We start from the raw sequence: 18,012 nt of genomic DNA, 5'->3' as shown, positions 1-18,012 counted from the left end.
GCGTTAGAATCAGAGCCCACCGCACATTCACGAAGAGGGTCACAGACCAAGGCAGGAGACTAAAATGGTCCAAAATAGACGGGGAAAAGTTTTATAAAGCCCTAGTGGACATGGGCAAATCGGCCATTAATGATTGTTTAGATTTAGAAGTCCATGGATCAAGGTTACTGGAAGCATTTGACCAGATCGCTAACCTGATCGATGGCCTACTTAAAACTAGTGCGCCCATACGAATCCATGCTAATCCCCGGTGGTTTGACAAAGACTGTTCTAAAGCACTGAGGGAGTTGAAATGCTGCCTTAAATTAAAACCAAGGGATCCCCAAAAAATTAAGGTGTGCAGAGAAAAATACAAAAAAGAGACCAAGAGGAGGAAACTTGCATTGCAGGCAGAAGCATGGGCAGATCTAAGAGAGGTAGGGGAAAGAAAGGATTTAGCGGGTTTCTGGAGAATCATTAATAAACCGACCTTCCAAGAAAATGATTCCCCGGAGATAGGGGCTAACATCCTCCCAGAGCAGTGGGTCAACCATTTTAGAGGTCTATATAACCACGAGCCTGCTACCCCTGTAGAGTTACCGGTAACCCCAAGCCAGGCTCACCGGTAGTGTTCACTCTTAAGGAGATTACTGCTGGGATGGAGGGTCTGACTAAAAACAAAGCCCCGGGCCCAGATGGAATTCCCCCTGACCTATTTCTGAGCAACATAGAACTATGGGCCCCTTTAATGACCAGGGTTATAAATACTGCAACCACCTGCGGCCTGCCACCGTCTTGGTCTAAAGCGATCATTGTGCCGATTTTCAAGAAGGGCAATAGGGACGATCCCAAGTGTTATCGGCCTATTTCCCTGATTGACGTATCGGCCAAACTTTTGGGCAGGGCAATCCTTAACAGATTGTCCGAGTGGACCGAAGAAAATAACACCTTCTCGGACACTCAATACGGTTTCAGGACAGGGAGGTCCACTAGTGACCAATGCCTGAACCTGTATATGCTGACTGCCAAATATACTTTGGCCAGTGATGAACCGATTTACATGGGATTCATGGATTTGGCAGCAGCATTCGACCACGTCAATAGAGAAAAACTGTGGGTTATGATGTCAAGCATGGGGATCGAGAGTGGTTTAATTACCATATTAAGGGAATTGCACAGTGACACCACGGCCAAGGTCCGATTTAATAGGGAGGGGGGATTGTCCGACTCTTTTCCCTGTAGGAGCGGAGTCCGACAAGGTTGCATTCTTGCCCCTTTTTTGTTTTCCCTTTACATCAATAATTTGGAGCAGTTTCTGTTGGGTTTAAAGGCAGATTCCCCAAGGGTGGGGTCGCGTCACATTCCTGTTCTGCTTTACGCAGATGACGCGGTCTTGATTGCACGTACACCCCGGAGCTTACAAATCCTGATTGACGGTTTTGTTAAGTTCATGGGTGCCTTAGATCTTTCTGTTAACCTGGGTAAATCGTATGTGCTCCTGGCTGGTAAAAAAACTTCCTCTAAATGTACTTATACAATAGGCAGCCATATTTTAGAAGAGGTTAAAACGTTTTCTTATCTTGGAGTAACTTTTGACGGCGCCTTGCAGTTTAATTCCCTGGTGGCGGAACGTTGTAGCAAAATGATTGCCTCTAACGGGGCAATAGCTAGCTATGGCAGGAGGCTAGGCAGATGGAGCCCGGAACAGGTGATGAACTTGTACAGCTCCGTATCATGCTCCAAAGTAATCTATGGGGCAGAAGTATGGGGCTTTGTGAACACCACTAGAATCCAACAAGAAGTACTGCTGGAATCATAGCACACAGGGAGTTAGGGAGGCCATACCTGGATGACCTGGTAAAACTTAGGCCAATTGTGGCCTGGTTAAAAATCTGGGTTAACCCAGATGCGTCTCTCAGCAGAGAAATTCTATTGGACTGCTTGGAGAGGGCTAAATGTATGCGCATTCCCTGGCTCAAATACGTAAAGAACACCCTTGAGGAATTAGGTTTTGGAAACCTCTTCACGAACCCTGCAATAATTTTAGCCCAGCACAAGAAACAAGTAGGGGAAATTTTCCTAAAGCGGAAAAGCCATTGCAGAGCTGAGGCTGAAGGAGCTAAAAAGACAGTGAGGGCCCATAACCTGGTGAAGAGTGTGGAGGGTATGGAGCCTTATCTGTACCTTATGCACAACGCACAGGATAGATTCCTAATGTGTCGTTTTAGACTGGACTTACTTCCATTTATGTTGGCTTCACCAGCAGGTTTCACTACATCAATTGAGCAGAAGGGACCCTGCGGCTGCGACAACAGGTCTCCGCAGGACTCCCTTCACTTTGTTTTGCTCTGTCCTTATTTTTCTATGCCCAGGTGCAGATTTCTTGTAAATATTTTAAAAAAAGCCCAACAGGAACATGCCAGGGAGGCATTAGTTTTTTTACAAAAAGCCTCGGACCCTCTAACTTTGTGCTGTATTATGAATTTTATTAAGGTAGCGGTCCGCTTAAGTCTAACAAGGGGAGAGGAATGAAATGTTTTGGATTTTCTATTCAAAATTGTTGGACTTGCCTGTCGGTATTTCCATTTTTATATTACTGTGTATAAGGATCTTGAATAATGTTTAATGACTTTTTATCTATGTATATATATGTGTGCTTTTATGGTGTTTTTTAATCACCGAATAAAGATTCTTTGAATTGAATTGAACTCATGGAGACATCCTGTTTTGACTTTATTTTCTGTCTCTCTTTGGCAGAAAACCTGGCTTATGAAGCTCGGTCCTCAACGTAGCTGGAATAAATAAGATATTCTAGTTCTTGCTCTTTTTTATAACCGTACATTAAATTATTTCCTGCAGCTACCTTAGTAAAGAAGTCCAGGTTCTCTGCTTTTCTTTCTACATCCTTCTATCTCAAATCCTAACCACCAATGTGCTTCCTGCGCCTTGAGCACTGCCCAGGCTGCATTGCATTAGACGATGTATGGACTTAGCGGGCCTGTCAGGGGCTGGGTAACAACCAACATGCAGGGCACGTGTTTCTCAGGAAGCATTTCATCCAAAACAAAAACAATGCAATGGAATACCTTTTAATGAAGCTCCGTATAGGGCGTGACCTAGTGGCAGCTGAAGATACGTGGCCCATCATTCATATATAATTAAATCAGGAAGCCTGCTTTTGTGACATATAAATACATTTATCAGTTGTAGCACAGGGCTCTGAAAAGAGTAGCACCTGGGGCAAACTGTCCCGGAAGCTCCCTATTTATCAATCAATCAATCAAGTGACTTGTAAAGCGCGACTACTCACCCGGAAGTGTCTCAAGGCATTTATGATGGCCTTAGCCCCTAGACCCTGGCTAAGACTGACTAACACAACCCTCTGCGGCATCTCTATATCTGCTTATAGCACTTGCACTGGTAACTTGCATGCGGCTTTGGCCAAAATAATTGAATTCTTACTCATTCTGCTCTTCTTCCTCCAGTTTGATCTTCTCTTCCACGGCTTGCAAGGCGGCGGCGAGGGAGGCACTGGTCTCTTCCAGTTTCTGATGCACAGTGTCCGTGCTCGGTGTCTCCACAGATGTCCCCGCTATCGATGATCTTGGTGGCTTCACAGGAACCTGCTGAGGCTGGCCAGGGGTCAGCGGTTTCGCTGGGCTGGAGCATAGCGAAGGTGGCGTGCTGGAGGACTTGATGGCGCTGGTCTGCTTGGCGGGCGAGGGGACTGGGGTGGAGCTCGCACTCACAGATTGGATGACCGCGTGGGCCTTGCCCGGTTTGGGGGCTGTCGGTGGTGGTGTGGGCTTGGGAGAGACGGGAGGGGGCGTGCCCTGCACCCGCCTCAAATCTGCACATTACAATAGAAAGACATAGAATCAATGCATAGGAATATAACATTCAACAGCAGACGACTATCTATAAATTCTGCCATTTTCCCCAGACTGCTGTTAACTGCCAATTTAAACTTGCTTTGTCTGTAACATCAGTACCAGGATGGGATATTGTTCCGTACACCCACAAACCCCGATTTAAAATTATCTTTTTAGTGTGACCCCAATAATGCAGCCTAGGACTTTAGGAGCACCTGCTTTAAACATGTTCTGTCTCTTCCACAGTGTGTACATGTATTTAAATGCCACTATATAGTTGCGTGGTGAAAAAGCACCCCATTGCATGATCTACTCTTATTTTTAGATATGGTCTACAGATGCATATTTTTAGATATGGTCTACAGACAGGTGTATATGTATTATCACCCTTCTGGAATCATTGCCCTGTTCATCCATTAGTTTTTGCTACTGTCGCTCAGAGTTTGCTTCCTCCCACCACAGCTTATGCCATGGAGCTCTGGCTCAGCCCACTTCAGCCATTGGCTGCCTTGCACTTTGAGTGACAGCATCGTGCCTGCTCATATGCAAATTCACCAAAACAGGGGACATGAGTGCTGTGGCTGGTAAGCCTATACTTTACTTTTGTATATCTTTTTCTTTCCATTCTGTGTCTTTTATTTTTTTTTAGTGAATCTGTCTTTAGGTTGCTATATAATACATTTCCTCTGTGCTAAGACATATCATAGTTTCTGTGATGTACATACAAACTAAAAAACATTTCTGTACCATTCCCAAGCTCACCAGCCTCCTAAAAAGCACTGTTATATTACAATTATATGCAATGGTTATTTTTCTCTTTTAATGTGCAGTTTTCATTGCAAGAATAGGGGCCCACGTTTAGGCGGCCGCTTGCAATTCTTGCTTTTTCTTTTCTTCTTTCTTTTTATTTTTGTGGTATATACTTGCAATTAAAAGGAAAATCCACAACTAGCTTTGTCTCATTAAAACTATTGGCCAATGCCTGATCTACATGTTTGCTAGTCTGTATTCACTCTATTTCACCTTTCACACAGTGCTTTTGTGTAATTCAATCTCCCCTGTTGTGGGTGGCTATGGGGTTTGGATGTCTGCTATTTTGAGTGTGCACTTGAGGTGAACTATTTCATAGTAACATCTTGCAGAGAGTACTTGTGCCACCGTGGACAAGTCGAGGACTTCGGTTTTGAGACATGTGAGCGGTCAGTAGGAGGGAGAAGAGGACGACAAAAGGAAGAAAAAGAGAGCGACAGAACGAGTAAGGAAAAAAGGAACAGAAAGCAATTGAAAGGGGTTTGAAAGACCGGAAGAAAGACAGAGAGAAAAGAAGATACAGAAAAGGAGAGCCAGACAAAAAGTTAGCCAGGGTGACAGAGAAAGTAGAAGAAAGAGATTCAGGTCAAGAGAGAATTACTGGGTAAAGGGAGAGCCAGGGAGGGCGAAAGAAAGAGAGAGAGACAGAACCTGCAAAGCAAACCACAGAGAAAGGGGGTGGAGTTTGGAAATGATACTCATTTGTTTCAGGGGTGATTGTGTCTATCTATGAGAACAAAGTACCTGCACTTCCGGGGCTCTGGGTCATCTTCGGTGCAGCTGTCGGAGACCCTTGAAGCTTCTGTGCTGGATGAGTCAGCACTGGCTTGGGAGAGACTGGAGGTTTCGCCGGCCGCTTCACCTCGCCATCTGCCCCGGGGGATCCATATGCCACACCAGGCTGCTTCCCCACAGAGTGGCCATCGCCAGTGGATTGGGCCTGCGGCATGGGAATGTCCAGCCCGCTCATCTCAGAGACAGGCCTGCGTTTCGAGGTCCCAGTGCCATTCTGGTACACAGTTAGGGAGCCTCCTTCGATGCAGGACACCGACAGCTCCCTGTCCTTGGTCTTTGGCCGCCGCTTCACGGTATCTGATTCTGTGAGGATGAATTTCACATCGTGCTGGTTCTGCCGGGCTCGTATCCTCCGTTTGAGAGTGATATTGGACTCCATCTTTGACATATCGCTGTGCTTCATGGCCACAGACTCCGCCAGCCGCTGTGCTGAGCTGCCTTCCATTGCCTCCGTCCTAGGTCTTGGCCGCTGCTTTATGGTCTGCTTGCGTTCTTCAGCAAATGGGATGTTTTCAGATGAGCTATTCTGTGGTGACCCCTCCTGCTCACCAATGGCTCTGTTCATGACCACATCCTTCCTGCTGTCTGACTTAACACTGTCCGAGCGCTCTCTGCGCACAGCAGCAATGAGACCCGTCACCGGCCCGCTGATCGTCCGACGCCGGTTTACAATCTCCCCATCTAAGCCAATGGCTTCTCTGTGCTTCACGGTGCCCATCACAGCGGCCACCCTGATGTGCTCGGGACTGGAAGGGTGCAGCAGCAAACCTGGGTGGATGGGATAACCTTCCACAAACTTGCCACCATACACCCTCTGCAGAGACATGGCTCTTGCGCCACCTCCAATGGATGACATTTCCAGCATGGCTGCAATGCTTTTCACACTCCCTGCACTTCCAGTGTCCACCACCCCTCCAAAATCACTCGCCCTTCTCTGCTCCCGGTAGCCCTCCCCAACATCATTCTCCATGCCTGGTTCCCCCTCTCGGTTGAAGTCATCAGCCAGGTTAGTGCTGGAGATGGCTGAGCTTGACCGCTTCGGAGGAGGAGGTGGTGGTCCCTTCTTCTTGGGGCGGACCGCAAAAGACTGGCTTCGGTTAACGTTCTTATCAAGGCTGGACTGGGACCTAACCGAGTGGCTTCTCCCCACCCGCCGCTGGACTGTAGCATAGGGAATAGCGTCCGGCACCATCAGCTCCTCCTTGTCCTGTTCAGAGTCGGACATTGCGTAACGATTCAGGCTGTGGGTGCGCTTCTTGGGTCTAGCAGGGTCCTCGTCGGAATCGGAGCCCGCTGGAGGAAGGCACAGCACTGGGACAGACACCGGCAGCACGGGAACAGCTTGTGCTAATGGACCTACCATGTGACTAGGGCTTCCAGACCCTTCCCCTTCGACTGGCTGGGGCATCACATAAGCAAAACCCCTGTGGGTTGGAGACTGAGGGAGTGACCTGGGGGATGAGGACAAGTCCACCTGCTGGAGAATCTGAGGGGTAGGTTTTACCTTGGCTGTGGCATGAGGGACTGTTAGAGTCTGCGGGGATGAAGGCCTCAACTTGGTTGGCGTTTGTGGGGGCGTGTAACTCTGTCCCCCAGTAGGCGGGAAGGATTGCCTTGGTTTCCCTGGCACCGGAGGTACAGTCGCTCTTTTAATGGAGTGTCCATGCCTCATGGGCCTCACTTCCTTGGTTGTGCTGGGAGGTTCCTCCTTGGCATCATCTATCAAGTATTCCTGACTTTTGGAAATGCCGGCAGTTTGTGCCTTAGGTCCATCTCCCAGCAACTCCTGGGAGCTGCTGATGTGCTTGCCCCGCCCGCTAAGGCTGTTCTCACGCACCACCCTAGCACCGGGTGTCCGGAAGCTGGGACCTTCCCGCACATGGGAGACATGGTTGGTCTGTCGCTCTTGGTTCTCCTCACTGGTCCCAGTCAAGGCTGCCTGAAGCTCCCCACTCAGCTCGCTGTCCTGGAAGGTGCTCAACTTAGGCGACTGACATTCAGCACTTTCTGGAGGTGGCGAGTCGATGGCCGCGATTTCGCGGTTCTCAGCTGCTTTTCTCTTCAGAGTGCCTGATTCGTACTTCCCATACTCAGCTCGCTGGATTTCCAACAGTTTCTTTACAGCCAGCATCAGCTTCTTTTGATGGCCTAGGACAGAAAAATAAAAAGGGAGTCAATGATAGAAATAGACATTTAAAGCACTCTTTAGGCCAACAGTTCTTAAACTGAGGTCCGCAACGGCTACTCATGAGGGCAGTGACTGTTTAAAAACACTAATTAATAGTAGCAGATTAGTTATTAATTTAAATTTTAGAGTTTGTTCTGTATCTTAGAGCCTACCAATTAAGTTGGTATTGTTAGCTTGCTTTGCAGGAGCAGCACAAGTGCAGCAAACAATCATATGGACTATCCAGGACCTAAATTGAAGGGCTGTTATGAGTTGCAAAAAACAGAGCATACAATAGGAGCAAAAAGACAATATGATATGCAAGAGTCTTCCACCTCGCTTTGTCGTTTAGAAATATATCCAACTTTTGAAAAGCTCCACCCTTCCTATTAGAATTTAGATTGTTTTATATATTTTAATTTGTGAATTAAAGAAAATATTTCATAATTACTGCAATAGTTGGATGTATACTTATTTCTGCATTTGTATAGATTTTCTTGTGGTTCAGATCCTAGAAATTGCTTTGGCGAGTGTCCCAGGCTTCCAATAGTCATTCATTGGGGTTCACAAATATCAAAAGGTTAAGTACCATGGTATTAGGCAGTCCATTGCAAAAGTCTTTAGTCCTTAATTCCTGACAAGTCAGCAATTCAGATAAACAAGTTTACACATTTTTTCAGAAATTAATATATCTGTTTTAGATTTATAGCTGAAACTTCGTTTTCTAAGAATTAAGTTAGAGATAACAGATTCTCTTCTGTTTACTTATTCTATTTTTAAATCGTAGCTCTACACGGGGGGATGTTCTGCCTAAAATGATTATAGAAAATCCACTTCTCTGAGAGGGAAATACTCAAGCAGATCGTTTTCCACAATGCATTGTAGTTATTCAAATGCTTTTATGTTACAACCCTTCTCGTGATAATCTTGCCTTTTCATCACAATTCACAGAACATCATATTATAGCCTTTAGCTAACTGCTGAGGGCTATATCAGTTGTTAAAGGCCATGAATCTGAGGGAACAGGCTTTTAACAATCGGTATAGACTGAAGCATAAGGGCTGTAAGGGTATTAGAACATTCCACCCAGTAAGGGTAGAACGTTCTAAATTGAAAAGGTTGAAACATAAAGACAAACATTGGAATGTTGGAGCTCCGGGCTTAAACCAGCCATTATAACCTGAAGTTATTGCATTGTCTTCAATAGAGCGCTCAACATTCCAGTGTTCTAATATAGCTTTATAGCCCGCTGTAGTGGGCTGTACCAGCCATTAAAGGCCAGCTATGGCAGGCTATAAAGCTTTTAGAACATCCAGCTGCATCAGGGCAGAATGTCCTGATTAGTAAAAGCCCGAGGGGATTGGATTCACCTCCGGCTCTATAAGGCCTTTGTTCTCAGCTGTTGGCTGTGAATGTTCCACAGCTAACAGCAGAGCGCAGGGCCACGGCTGTCGGCTTTAGAACATTCGCAGGGAGAGCTGTGAAAAGGGGCTGAAGTCAGCCCATGGTTACCCCCGGCTTGATTGAACTGCTTTTTATAGTTCAGCCAAGCCAGGGAGACACAGGAGCTGAGCAGCAGTCTCCTTCTGAAGTTCTAATGACACTCAGCTACAGGAGAAGGGAAGGGTGAAGGCTGCGTGTTCCATCTTGAATTGCCTCTGCCTTTCTTTTTTCTCTGCCTCATTAATATAGTTTCAAGAAGCAGTGGAAAGAGAAAGGCAGAGGCTGTGTATTAGGACATAGAAATGCTGAGAGCAGTGGGACTAATTGTCTTTAATGAAGCTCTCAAAATTCCAGTGTCCTAATAATCTGCAGCATTTCCAAAGCTCCCGCCAGACAATGCATCACCTTTATGACAGCTGTCCTTACTAATGTATATAATGCACAAGATTTTTACATGATTTCCAAAATATTGGACACAGTGGGTTTGGTTGCCCTGACACACAATAATACTAGGGTGTGCAAAATAGCGTACATTTTCACCCGCAACCTCAGTGGAGTCCTATTTGAAAGCATTTATTTTTCTTAAAGCTAATAGGTGTAGAAGAAAAATTCTGCAAAAGTGTTAAATTGCCTTACTGAGAAAAAAAAATCAACCAGAAGAACTGCAACATTTGTCAGCTTTGCAAAATTAACACTATGGCAGAGCACGTCGAGTGTTTTTGGAGAACATTAAAACGCAGCCAAGTGACCTACAAATTACTTTTATAAAATACCTTGAAAAATAATTCCATTAGCTGAGAACTGCTATAAAGAAAAAAATTGGCATACTGAAAATTGTTACTTATGATTAAAATATCATATCTGTAAGGTTAGCTAAATACAAACAGATTCATAACATATGTACATGCTGACATCTAGTGGTAAGTGCAAGTACTGTGCGTTCCAATTACCAAAATTACAGGGTAGCACATGAAGGTGTGTGCAAAATAAGACTACCCTATTATGTTGAAGGGAAGCCACAGTGACCCGCAGCTCTGGAAAATTCTTGCTATATTTTACATTTCAGGTTTCTGAATATTTTTGAATATTCGTAAAATATCTGTTAACACCAAGTCAGCCATATGCCACACACAGGGTGGGACCAGGGAGGACTAAAGGGGGGATTGACTCACATTTTGAGATATGCTTTTCACGATGATCACGCAACAGAGAAGTTATTACAGACTAGTTACTACTTTAATTTCATTTGTTTGTTATATTGTATATCCCCACACTGTGTGTAGTCTGCACACGTAAGGAAGATTATGAGATTAATTCGCAGGTATTAATTGACAAATAAAAAAAAAGGATATCCATCTAAACTTCTTAAACATTCATGCAAACGTGCGTGGTTAACACCACGTGAATTTCTGCTGGAGAAGAAGAACAAGAAACCTATGACACGTCTAGTGTGCGTCTCCACATTTGGTCCTTATACTGTTTCAAAAAAAATTGTCCGCCAGAATTGGCACTTGATAAAAGCTGTGGAAAAAGACCTTTAAATACCACTGTTTGCATTGAAAAAAAACCCACCAGTATTGGTCAACATATCATCCGGGCAGCAGATGAACCACAGAAAAAACCTGAGTCAATAGGCCCCTTCTTGAATCTTCAACCCGTTTCAGGACATCATAAATGTGGGAACTGCCGAGCATGCAGTAGAACTATGGAGGGTTCTGAATTTACTAATGGTTCAGAACGATGAAATCGCACTGAATTTTCTACCTGCAAGACGAAGAACCTTGTCTATGCGATCATTTGCCCCTGCTCGCTGATTTACGTAGGAAAAACAACACAGGAAATATGACAGCGAATATCGCAGCATCGCTCCAGGATCAAGAATAAAGTTCCCAATGCACCACTTGTGGCTCACTTTCAAGAATTGCAGCACACAGAAAAAGATTTCCGCTGGACTGTTTTGAGTGTCATTAAACTCAACCATCGAGGGGGTGACCCGGAAAGAACATTACTTCAAAGGGAAGCCTACTTGATTATGAAATTTAACACTGCCTCTATTGGTCTAAAATGGATGTCAGAAATAAATAGATTCTAAAACTTTCTAAAATACACTCTTTCAGCTTCAGCTTTGTGAAGTTACCACGGCAACCGCTGACTTTTAAAACTATACATACCAGCATGCAATGCGCTTTGACCTCATTAAAATTCACAAGTCATGCTTGCCCTGGGCCATTCCTGTTTCCGCATTCCTCTGATGTTGCAGACGTGAATGCAGCGAGAGACACTGAAAATTACTGAAGCCGTTGAATTCAGGCAAGTTACAACTGAGTGCCTACTCATTATTCAGAGACCGTTGTATGCACACTGCCGCTGATACACCTTTTGTCATTTTCAACAGAATCATCTGACCAAAACGCGAACCGACGGGTTACACTAAGCTTTTCAACAATGTGGGAATCACCCATAATCTTCCCCTTCTGAAGTGCAAACCGAAAATAAGATAGTAAATAGCAGCCAACACACAGTCATATTGCTGAGAATAGAGAACCAACGCCGCCTCCAATTGCCGCACTTCCTCGATGTGATCCCCTAGTGAATAGATTACTTATATGAAGAAAGTCGTGTGCACACTCTGCTCCTGCACCCGCGGTTGTAGGATGCCAACTGCCAAGCAGAAATACAGAACGTTGAGAACAATGGAGCGGTGCACTCCCAGGTTAATATAACGTCAATAAAGAACCTTGATCAGGGTCTTCGTAGCAAAAATATATGAATCTTTGTTTTAAACAATCCATGGGATTTGCGCAAAACATCAGTCAAAGCGTTTCGTTCAAGGGTTGAACTTAGTCAGTTCAAGCGTAGCAGAAGGTGAATATGGTGAGTATTCTGCTTGTAATGGAAGGTTCTATGGGCCCAATATGGTCCGAACCCTGGTCTGGAATAATATCAGGTGTTCTCGATCTTGTGACTGCATATGTGGTGTGGACCTCCTTTATAAGGGCCAATATAGTAGTCTTTCCAAGGCGTCTCGGCTCACGGAACAGTATCCTACGCTTGCCCTGACGAAGTTCAACCCTTGAACGAAACATGTTGGCTGAGGTTTTTCTCAAATCCCATGGATTGTTTCAAATAAAGATTCATATATTTTTGCAACGAAGACACTGATCAAGCTTCTTTATTAACATTATATTAACTTGGGAGTGCACCGCTCCATTGTTCTCAACACAGTCATATTGCATTGGTATCAAAAACTGTCGATATTGATAAGCTGCTAACACACAAAGGTTACAATTTCAAACATTGCTTCACACAGGTAGCCAATAACGATACGGGTCATGATTCTCCACTCCTCCAGAAGCGATTCACACACAAAGATGGAAAGTGAGCAATGACCGCCATATGTTACATACACTCCCTGTTCTATTTGCTACCTCCACTGTAGGGAGGTTGACATTCAAATTTATCATGCAGGTCTCCTATGCCCAAGAATTCATATGCGATGTACAGCGCCTCAATCTACTACACATGAGGTCAGTCTTAATGGTTTGATTCACTCAGTGCATTTGACACACTTACAAGTGGAAGCGCAGTTTTTACAGCGCAGTTTGAGACACGGTTGTGTTTCTGTAGAGTGCACCTAAAAATATAAGCCAAATGGTGAACGGCTTGCTCAAGCTCTTTACCCCTCTCTTTGCTATTTTAGAAATTCTCGTACTACTAATTGGTTGCCATCACCGCACACTCCTTACACTGCCAAATGGGTAAGGAATTTTCCTTCACTGGAAATAAACTAAATAGAGTTGGCATTTGTTTAGGGAATTCATATTTGACAAATTTTTCAGTTTTATCAATGTTTGATCTAGTGTTCGACCAAGTCCTGGTCCTGAGGAGAACCCTAAAGAAAACGCGTCGACCTTATTCAGCTCGTCACAATTTGCATTTGATTCGTTGAGTAATGTGGTGCTCAAACATGGCATTTTGCCTGTTGTAACGGTATTATATCACATATGACTGGCTGTCGCTGGCAGGGTGCAGTATGAAGAATTATAAATAATATGTACCACCATCACTTCTTGTCTAACTGAAGGACTGGTCATTGTTTTGCAACTTCATGTGTTTTTCGAGTATTTGCTTATTGTCAGATGTATTATTGTCATTCATGTTATGTTTAATTTCTTAACTGTTTGCTTTTCTTGGTCCTGACATGTTATAAATGTTATATGTGTATACCAAAAAGTAACTGAATTAAGAAGGTGTAACAAAAACACCAAAACACTCTAGTTGCCAAAGTGGTTTTTGCTGAAATGTTATCAATTTGAGACACACACCCTAACACTTTTTTGTATCTACTCTATGGGCTTCAAGCATGCTCATCGATTTTTATTCATTCTTTTGTGTGTCATTCTGAAATGCTGACTTTTCAGTGGTGCATTGGTTGTAGTTGTCCCTCCTTTTGGTGCTTACTTCCCTCCCATGGTGACTGGCCCTATTACATGTAGTCATTCCCTCCTGTCTATTTCTATTTTTACGGTGGACTATTTTTTATTTATTTATTGCTCTTGGCAGAGCAGTCAACTCGGCTGCACAGAGCTTAAGGTGAGGCCATCCAACCAAATAGCTCCCAGAATTGACTGCAAGGATTGACCTGCTACCAGGCCTTTCACTTAACACACTTTAAGAAGCTATACAGGGCCTAGGAGTTGACTGATTATTGCTGGTGGCTCTCAAAATAATTATTTTTCAATTGGAGTTTGTGTTATTTTAACATCTGTGCTAGTTTTATTATTATTGGTGTGGAAAACAGCCACTTATAAAAAATGTTGGTCTCACTGATGGATTTTTCTTTATAATGTACCCCACCTTTTCTTGCTCCATTTTTGGGGTTTGTTGTCCACACCATATACTCTTCTTGTACTCCATGAAGTACAGTGTAAAGATTTTGAGATCTCAATAATTTTCTCTCTCTCCTTCCTGCAGCTCCTCAGCAGGAACGTTTGGCAAGGGTTTGCCCTTCTCTGCGTCAGCAAACAATCTCTTCTGCTGGCACCTTGAGTTCTCCCACTCATGCTGGAATTTGAGTGTCTCCTCATAGCTGAAGTGCCAAAGATCTTCTCTGGTCCCTCCCACGTGACCAAAAAGTGATCCACTTTTGGCATATAGGTTCTTCTCCCAGTGGATGTTCAAAGAACTCCCACACATCAGAGTTTTTAGAGTGTTTTTTCCACCTCTTCAGTGTCCCCAAGGCAGCAGACATTCTTCTTCCTGAGCATTTGAAGTTCCAAGAACCTTGTTACATAACTATTCTTTGTGGAGAAGTGTGGCTCAATGGTTAGAGCGGCAGACCCTGATGCAGAGGTCTAGCCCGGGACCAGGGTTTAATTCCCCGCCTCGGCGGGTCTTGGTCTCAAAATTCCACGGACCTGATAATTCTCGCCTCGGTGCCTACTCCAATCATGGAGTCCCACTCTACAACTCTGGGCAATAGCTTGCTTAATCTCCACAACGGCCCCCACAACGCTAAGGATGCCTGGCTTCACCTTGGGGGTGCCCAGGAGTGGACGCCTCACAGGGAAAGCCAGGATGGGTTCCACAGCGGTATTTGTACAAGCGCCTTGAGACCCTTGCGGGTGAGTAGTGCGCTATACAAGTATCAATTTAGATTTACATTTACATTTTTCTTTCTGTTGCAGAGTTGCACAGTCGATACGTAATCTTTTTTTGCGTCCAACTCTCATTGCTAAGTGCTTGCAAAGGAGAGAATGGAATTGAATTATTCATGGCAGTCCAGTCAACCCCTTTGTGGTCATTGTTTGGGAGGGAACATTAAGGGCACCCAAATGTCAAATGTGTCAATATTCTTGGGAGATTGATCAATCCTAGCTCATCGATCCTTGTTGGGAGGATTAGAGATTTGAATATCCTCTCCTTTCATCAAGTATCAAGATCCTTTGTGGGTGAAAGTAGAGACATTATGATTTCCTACTATAACCAAGCTGGGTTGAAGTAGAGATAATACATGTTTTTCTATGACATAGTTGGGTGGAGGTAAATATATAATGCTTATCTTCTAAGACTAAGTTAGGGGGAGGTAGATATATTATGCATTCTTTCCATCCTAGTTGGATGGAGCTAGATATAGATTCCCTTCCCTCTATGACCAACGTGGATGAAGGTAGAGTTATTATGCTTTATTTCAATGACTTGATTGGGTGGAGATATTATGCTTTCCTTCTATGACTTGGGTAGGTGCAGGTAGATCCAGCTACTTATGGCCTATTTAGGTGAAGGTAGAGACATTATTCTTTTCTTCAATGGCCAAGTTGGGTGCAGGTAGAGATATGCTTCCCTTCGATGATTTGGTCATGTGAAGGCAGAGGGTTGATGCTTTCCTTCTGTGTCCTAGCTGGGTGGCGGCACATTTGATATGTTTTTCATGTATCAGCTAGTTGGGTGCAGATAGAAATATACTGTTTTCTGTTTATGACGTTGTTAGGTGGTGAGGGACCTAATGTTTACCTTTAATGACCTTGTACACATTATTTCTAGTTTTCACCAAAGGGGGCCCTGCTGGGAACCCCAAAGTCAAGCTCCGACATCCTTTCTGTGTCAGAAAGGGTGGCACAGAAAGGCTGTCTACACCCAACATCATACTCCCAAGGGCGGAAAGAGCCGCCCTTCGGATTACTGAAAGCATTCCTCCGAGCCCATCGGAAGCCAGTCGGAATGACTGGTCGCAACCAGGATCATTGCGATTGACTGCTGACGTATTTTGCGTGCCACCAGCGGAATCAGGGGAGCTGGTGGAAAAGCGTACGCAAATCTGCCTGACCAGTTCATCCATATCGCATTGCCCTGTGACAACGGATGTTGGAACCTGGCGGCAAAGTACTGGCATTTTGAGTTTTCATTTGTGGCAAACAGATCTATCTCTGGGTGTCCCCATTTCTGGAAGAATGGTTGGAGAACTTGAGGGTGAATCTCCCATTCGTGTAGCTGTTGGCTGTGTCTGCTTAGCAGATCTGCTACTTTATTGTCTTTCCCTGGCAGGTATCCTCTGTGCTAAGTGGGACATCTGTGGAGAGTGTGTCCCTCCTTGTTTCTGGATGTAGTACATGGCTGTCAGGTTGTCCGTCCGGATCAACACAGCCTTGTTGTACAAGTATTTCTGGAATGCTTTTAGTCCCAAAAATATCGCTAGCAACTCTAGTTGGTTGATATGCAGTTTCTTTTGTTTGATTGTCCAGAGCCCTTGGACTGTGCATTGAAGTAAGTGGGCTCCCCAACCTGTCAGTGATGCGTCCGCTGTTAGTACTAGTTGTGGAACCGGCCCTTGGAAAGGTTTTGTGGGTTCCACCACTGCAGAGAGTTGTAAGTGCGACTGTCTACCAACATTAGGTCTTTTAGTTGTCCCTGAGCTTGGTTCCATTGCCGTGCTAGGCATTCTTGCAGTGGACGCATTTGAAGTCGGGCTTGAGGGACAATGAATATGCAGGAGGTCATCATGCCTATGAGCTGCATGAACACTCGAGCTGGCAAAGATTGTTGTGGCTGAAATCTTTGAATGAGAGTCTGCATGTTGGCTATCCTGACTGGATTTGGATATGCTTTTGCTACTGAGGTATCTATTGTAGCTCCCAGATATTTCTGTATGTGGGAGGGCTGTAGATGCGATTTTGGGTAGTTTATGAAAAAACCCAGGCTGTGTAGCAACTGGATTGTCTGAGACGTATGGCTTTCACACTGCGCGTACGAGTTTGCTTTTATGAGCCAATCGTCCAGGTATGGAAACACGTGGATGTGTTGCCTTCTGAGGTGTGCAGCTACTACCGCTAAACATTTTGTGAATACTCTTGGGGCTGTGGTTACCCCGAAGGGGAGAACCTTGAACTGATAATGTTGACCTTCTATTGTGAACCTGAGGTATTTCCTGTGAGCTGGATGTATAGGTATGTGAAAATATGCGTCCTTGAGGTCTAATGTTACTAGGAAGTCGTTTTGCTGGAGTAACAGGAGTACTTGTTGTAGAGTGATCATATGGAAGTGCTCCGAGAGTATGTATTGGTTCAGCGGTCTGAGGTCCAATATTGGTCTGAGGGACCCGTCCTTTTTGGGAATAAGGATGTATAGTGAGTATACTCCTGTCCCTTGATGTTGGAAAGGGACTGGCTCTAAGGCCCCCCTTTCTAGCATGGATTTCGCCTCTTGTTGTAACAGGGTGATGCGTTCTTTGGACATAGGACGGAGTTTGGGTGGTATGTTGGGTGGAGTATAAGTGAGTTCCAGTCAATAACCATACTGGATAATTTGTCTCACCCAGCTGTCTGTGTAATTGCGTTCCAGACTGGTTGGAATTGTTTGACTCTGCCTCCGACTGGTGTTAGATGGTCTGGAGGGAGTGTGATGAAGTCACTGTTTGGTGGCAGTGGAGGCTCTGGTGTTATTGCCGCCACGTCCTGTGCCCTTGTTATTATTGCCCCTATAACCTCCCCTGTTGGAGCCTTCATTTAAGGAACTTTGGGTGTTGCTTTTATATGTAGAGGAAGTCTGCCTCGTACAGTGCCTCTGTAGTAGGAGCGATGAAAGGAACCTCTATGTTGTTGAAACTGCAGTGCGCCCATAGATTTAGCAGTTTCAGTATCTTTTTTCATTTTGTCTAAAATGGTGTCTACTGCAGGGCCAAACAGGAAATCTTGATTAACTGGTTGGTTGAGGTGGTGGATTGCACCTCGTTCTTAAAACCAGAGATGCATAGCCACGCGTGTCTTTGTAGTAATACGCTAGTATTAATGGACCTGGCTGCTGTGTCGGCTGCGTCAAGCGCACATTTAATGGAAGCATTAGTAATACATTTGCCTGCCTGTATGAGGTCATTAGCCTGAGCTTTGAAAGGTTCTGGCAGGTGTTGCAGTAAACCTTCAAGCTGGTCGTAGTGTGCTCTATGGTAGCGAG

The 18,012-nt window shown here is 44.7% G+C and overlaps 1 protein-coding gene across 2 annotated transcripts in view; it reads right to left on the bottom strand.

Annotated features, from left to right (window-relative positions):
* Positions 1–18,012, bottom strand: part of CASKIN1 (CASK interacting protein 1) — a 662,583-nt gene that overhangs the window by 13,016 nt on the left and 631,555 nt on the right. For both annotated transcript variants that reach the window (XM_086940483.1, XM_086940482.1), the window contains exons 19-20: positions 5,406–7,604; positions 3,442–3,829 (exon numbers count right to left, since the gene is read on the bottom strand). In XM_086940483.1, coding sequence (XP_086796609.1) covers positions 3,442–3,829; positions 5,406–7,604 — 2,587 coding nt within the window. The remainder of the gene's footprint in view (positions 1–3,441; positions 3,830–5,405; positions 7,605–18,012) is intronic.

The sequence above is a fragment of the Lissotriton vulgaris genome, chromosome 10 (assembly GCF_964263255.1).
Source record: "Lissotriton vulgaris chromosome 10, aLisVul1.2, whole genome shotgun sequence".
Taxonomy (NCBI): Eukaryota; Metazoa; Chordata; class Amphibia; order Caudata; family Salamandridae; genus Lissotriton; species Lissotriton vulgaris.
This window is presented reverse-complemented; position numbering and strand designations above follow the sequence as displayed.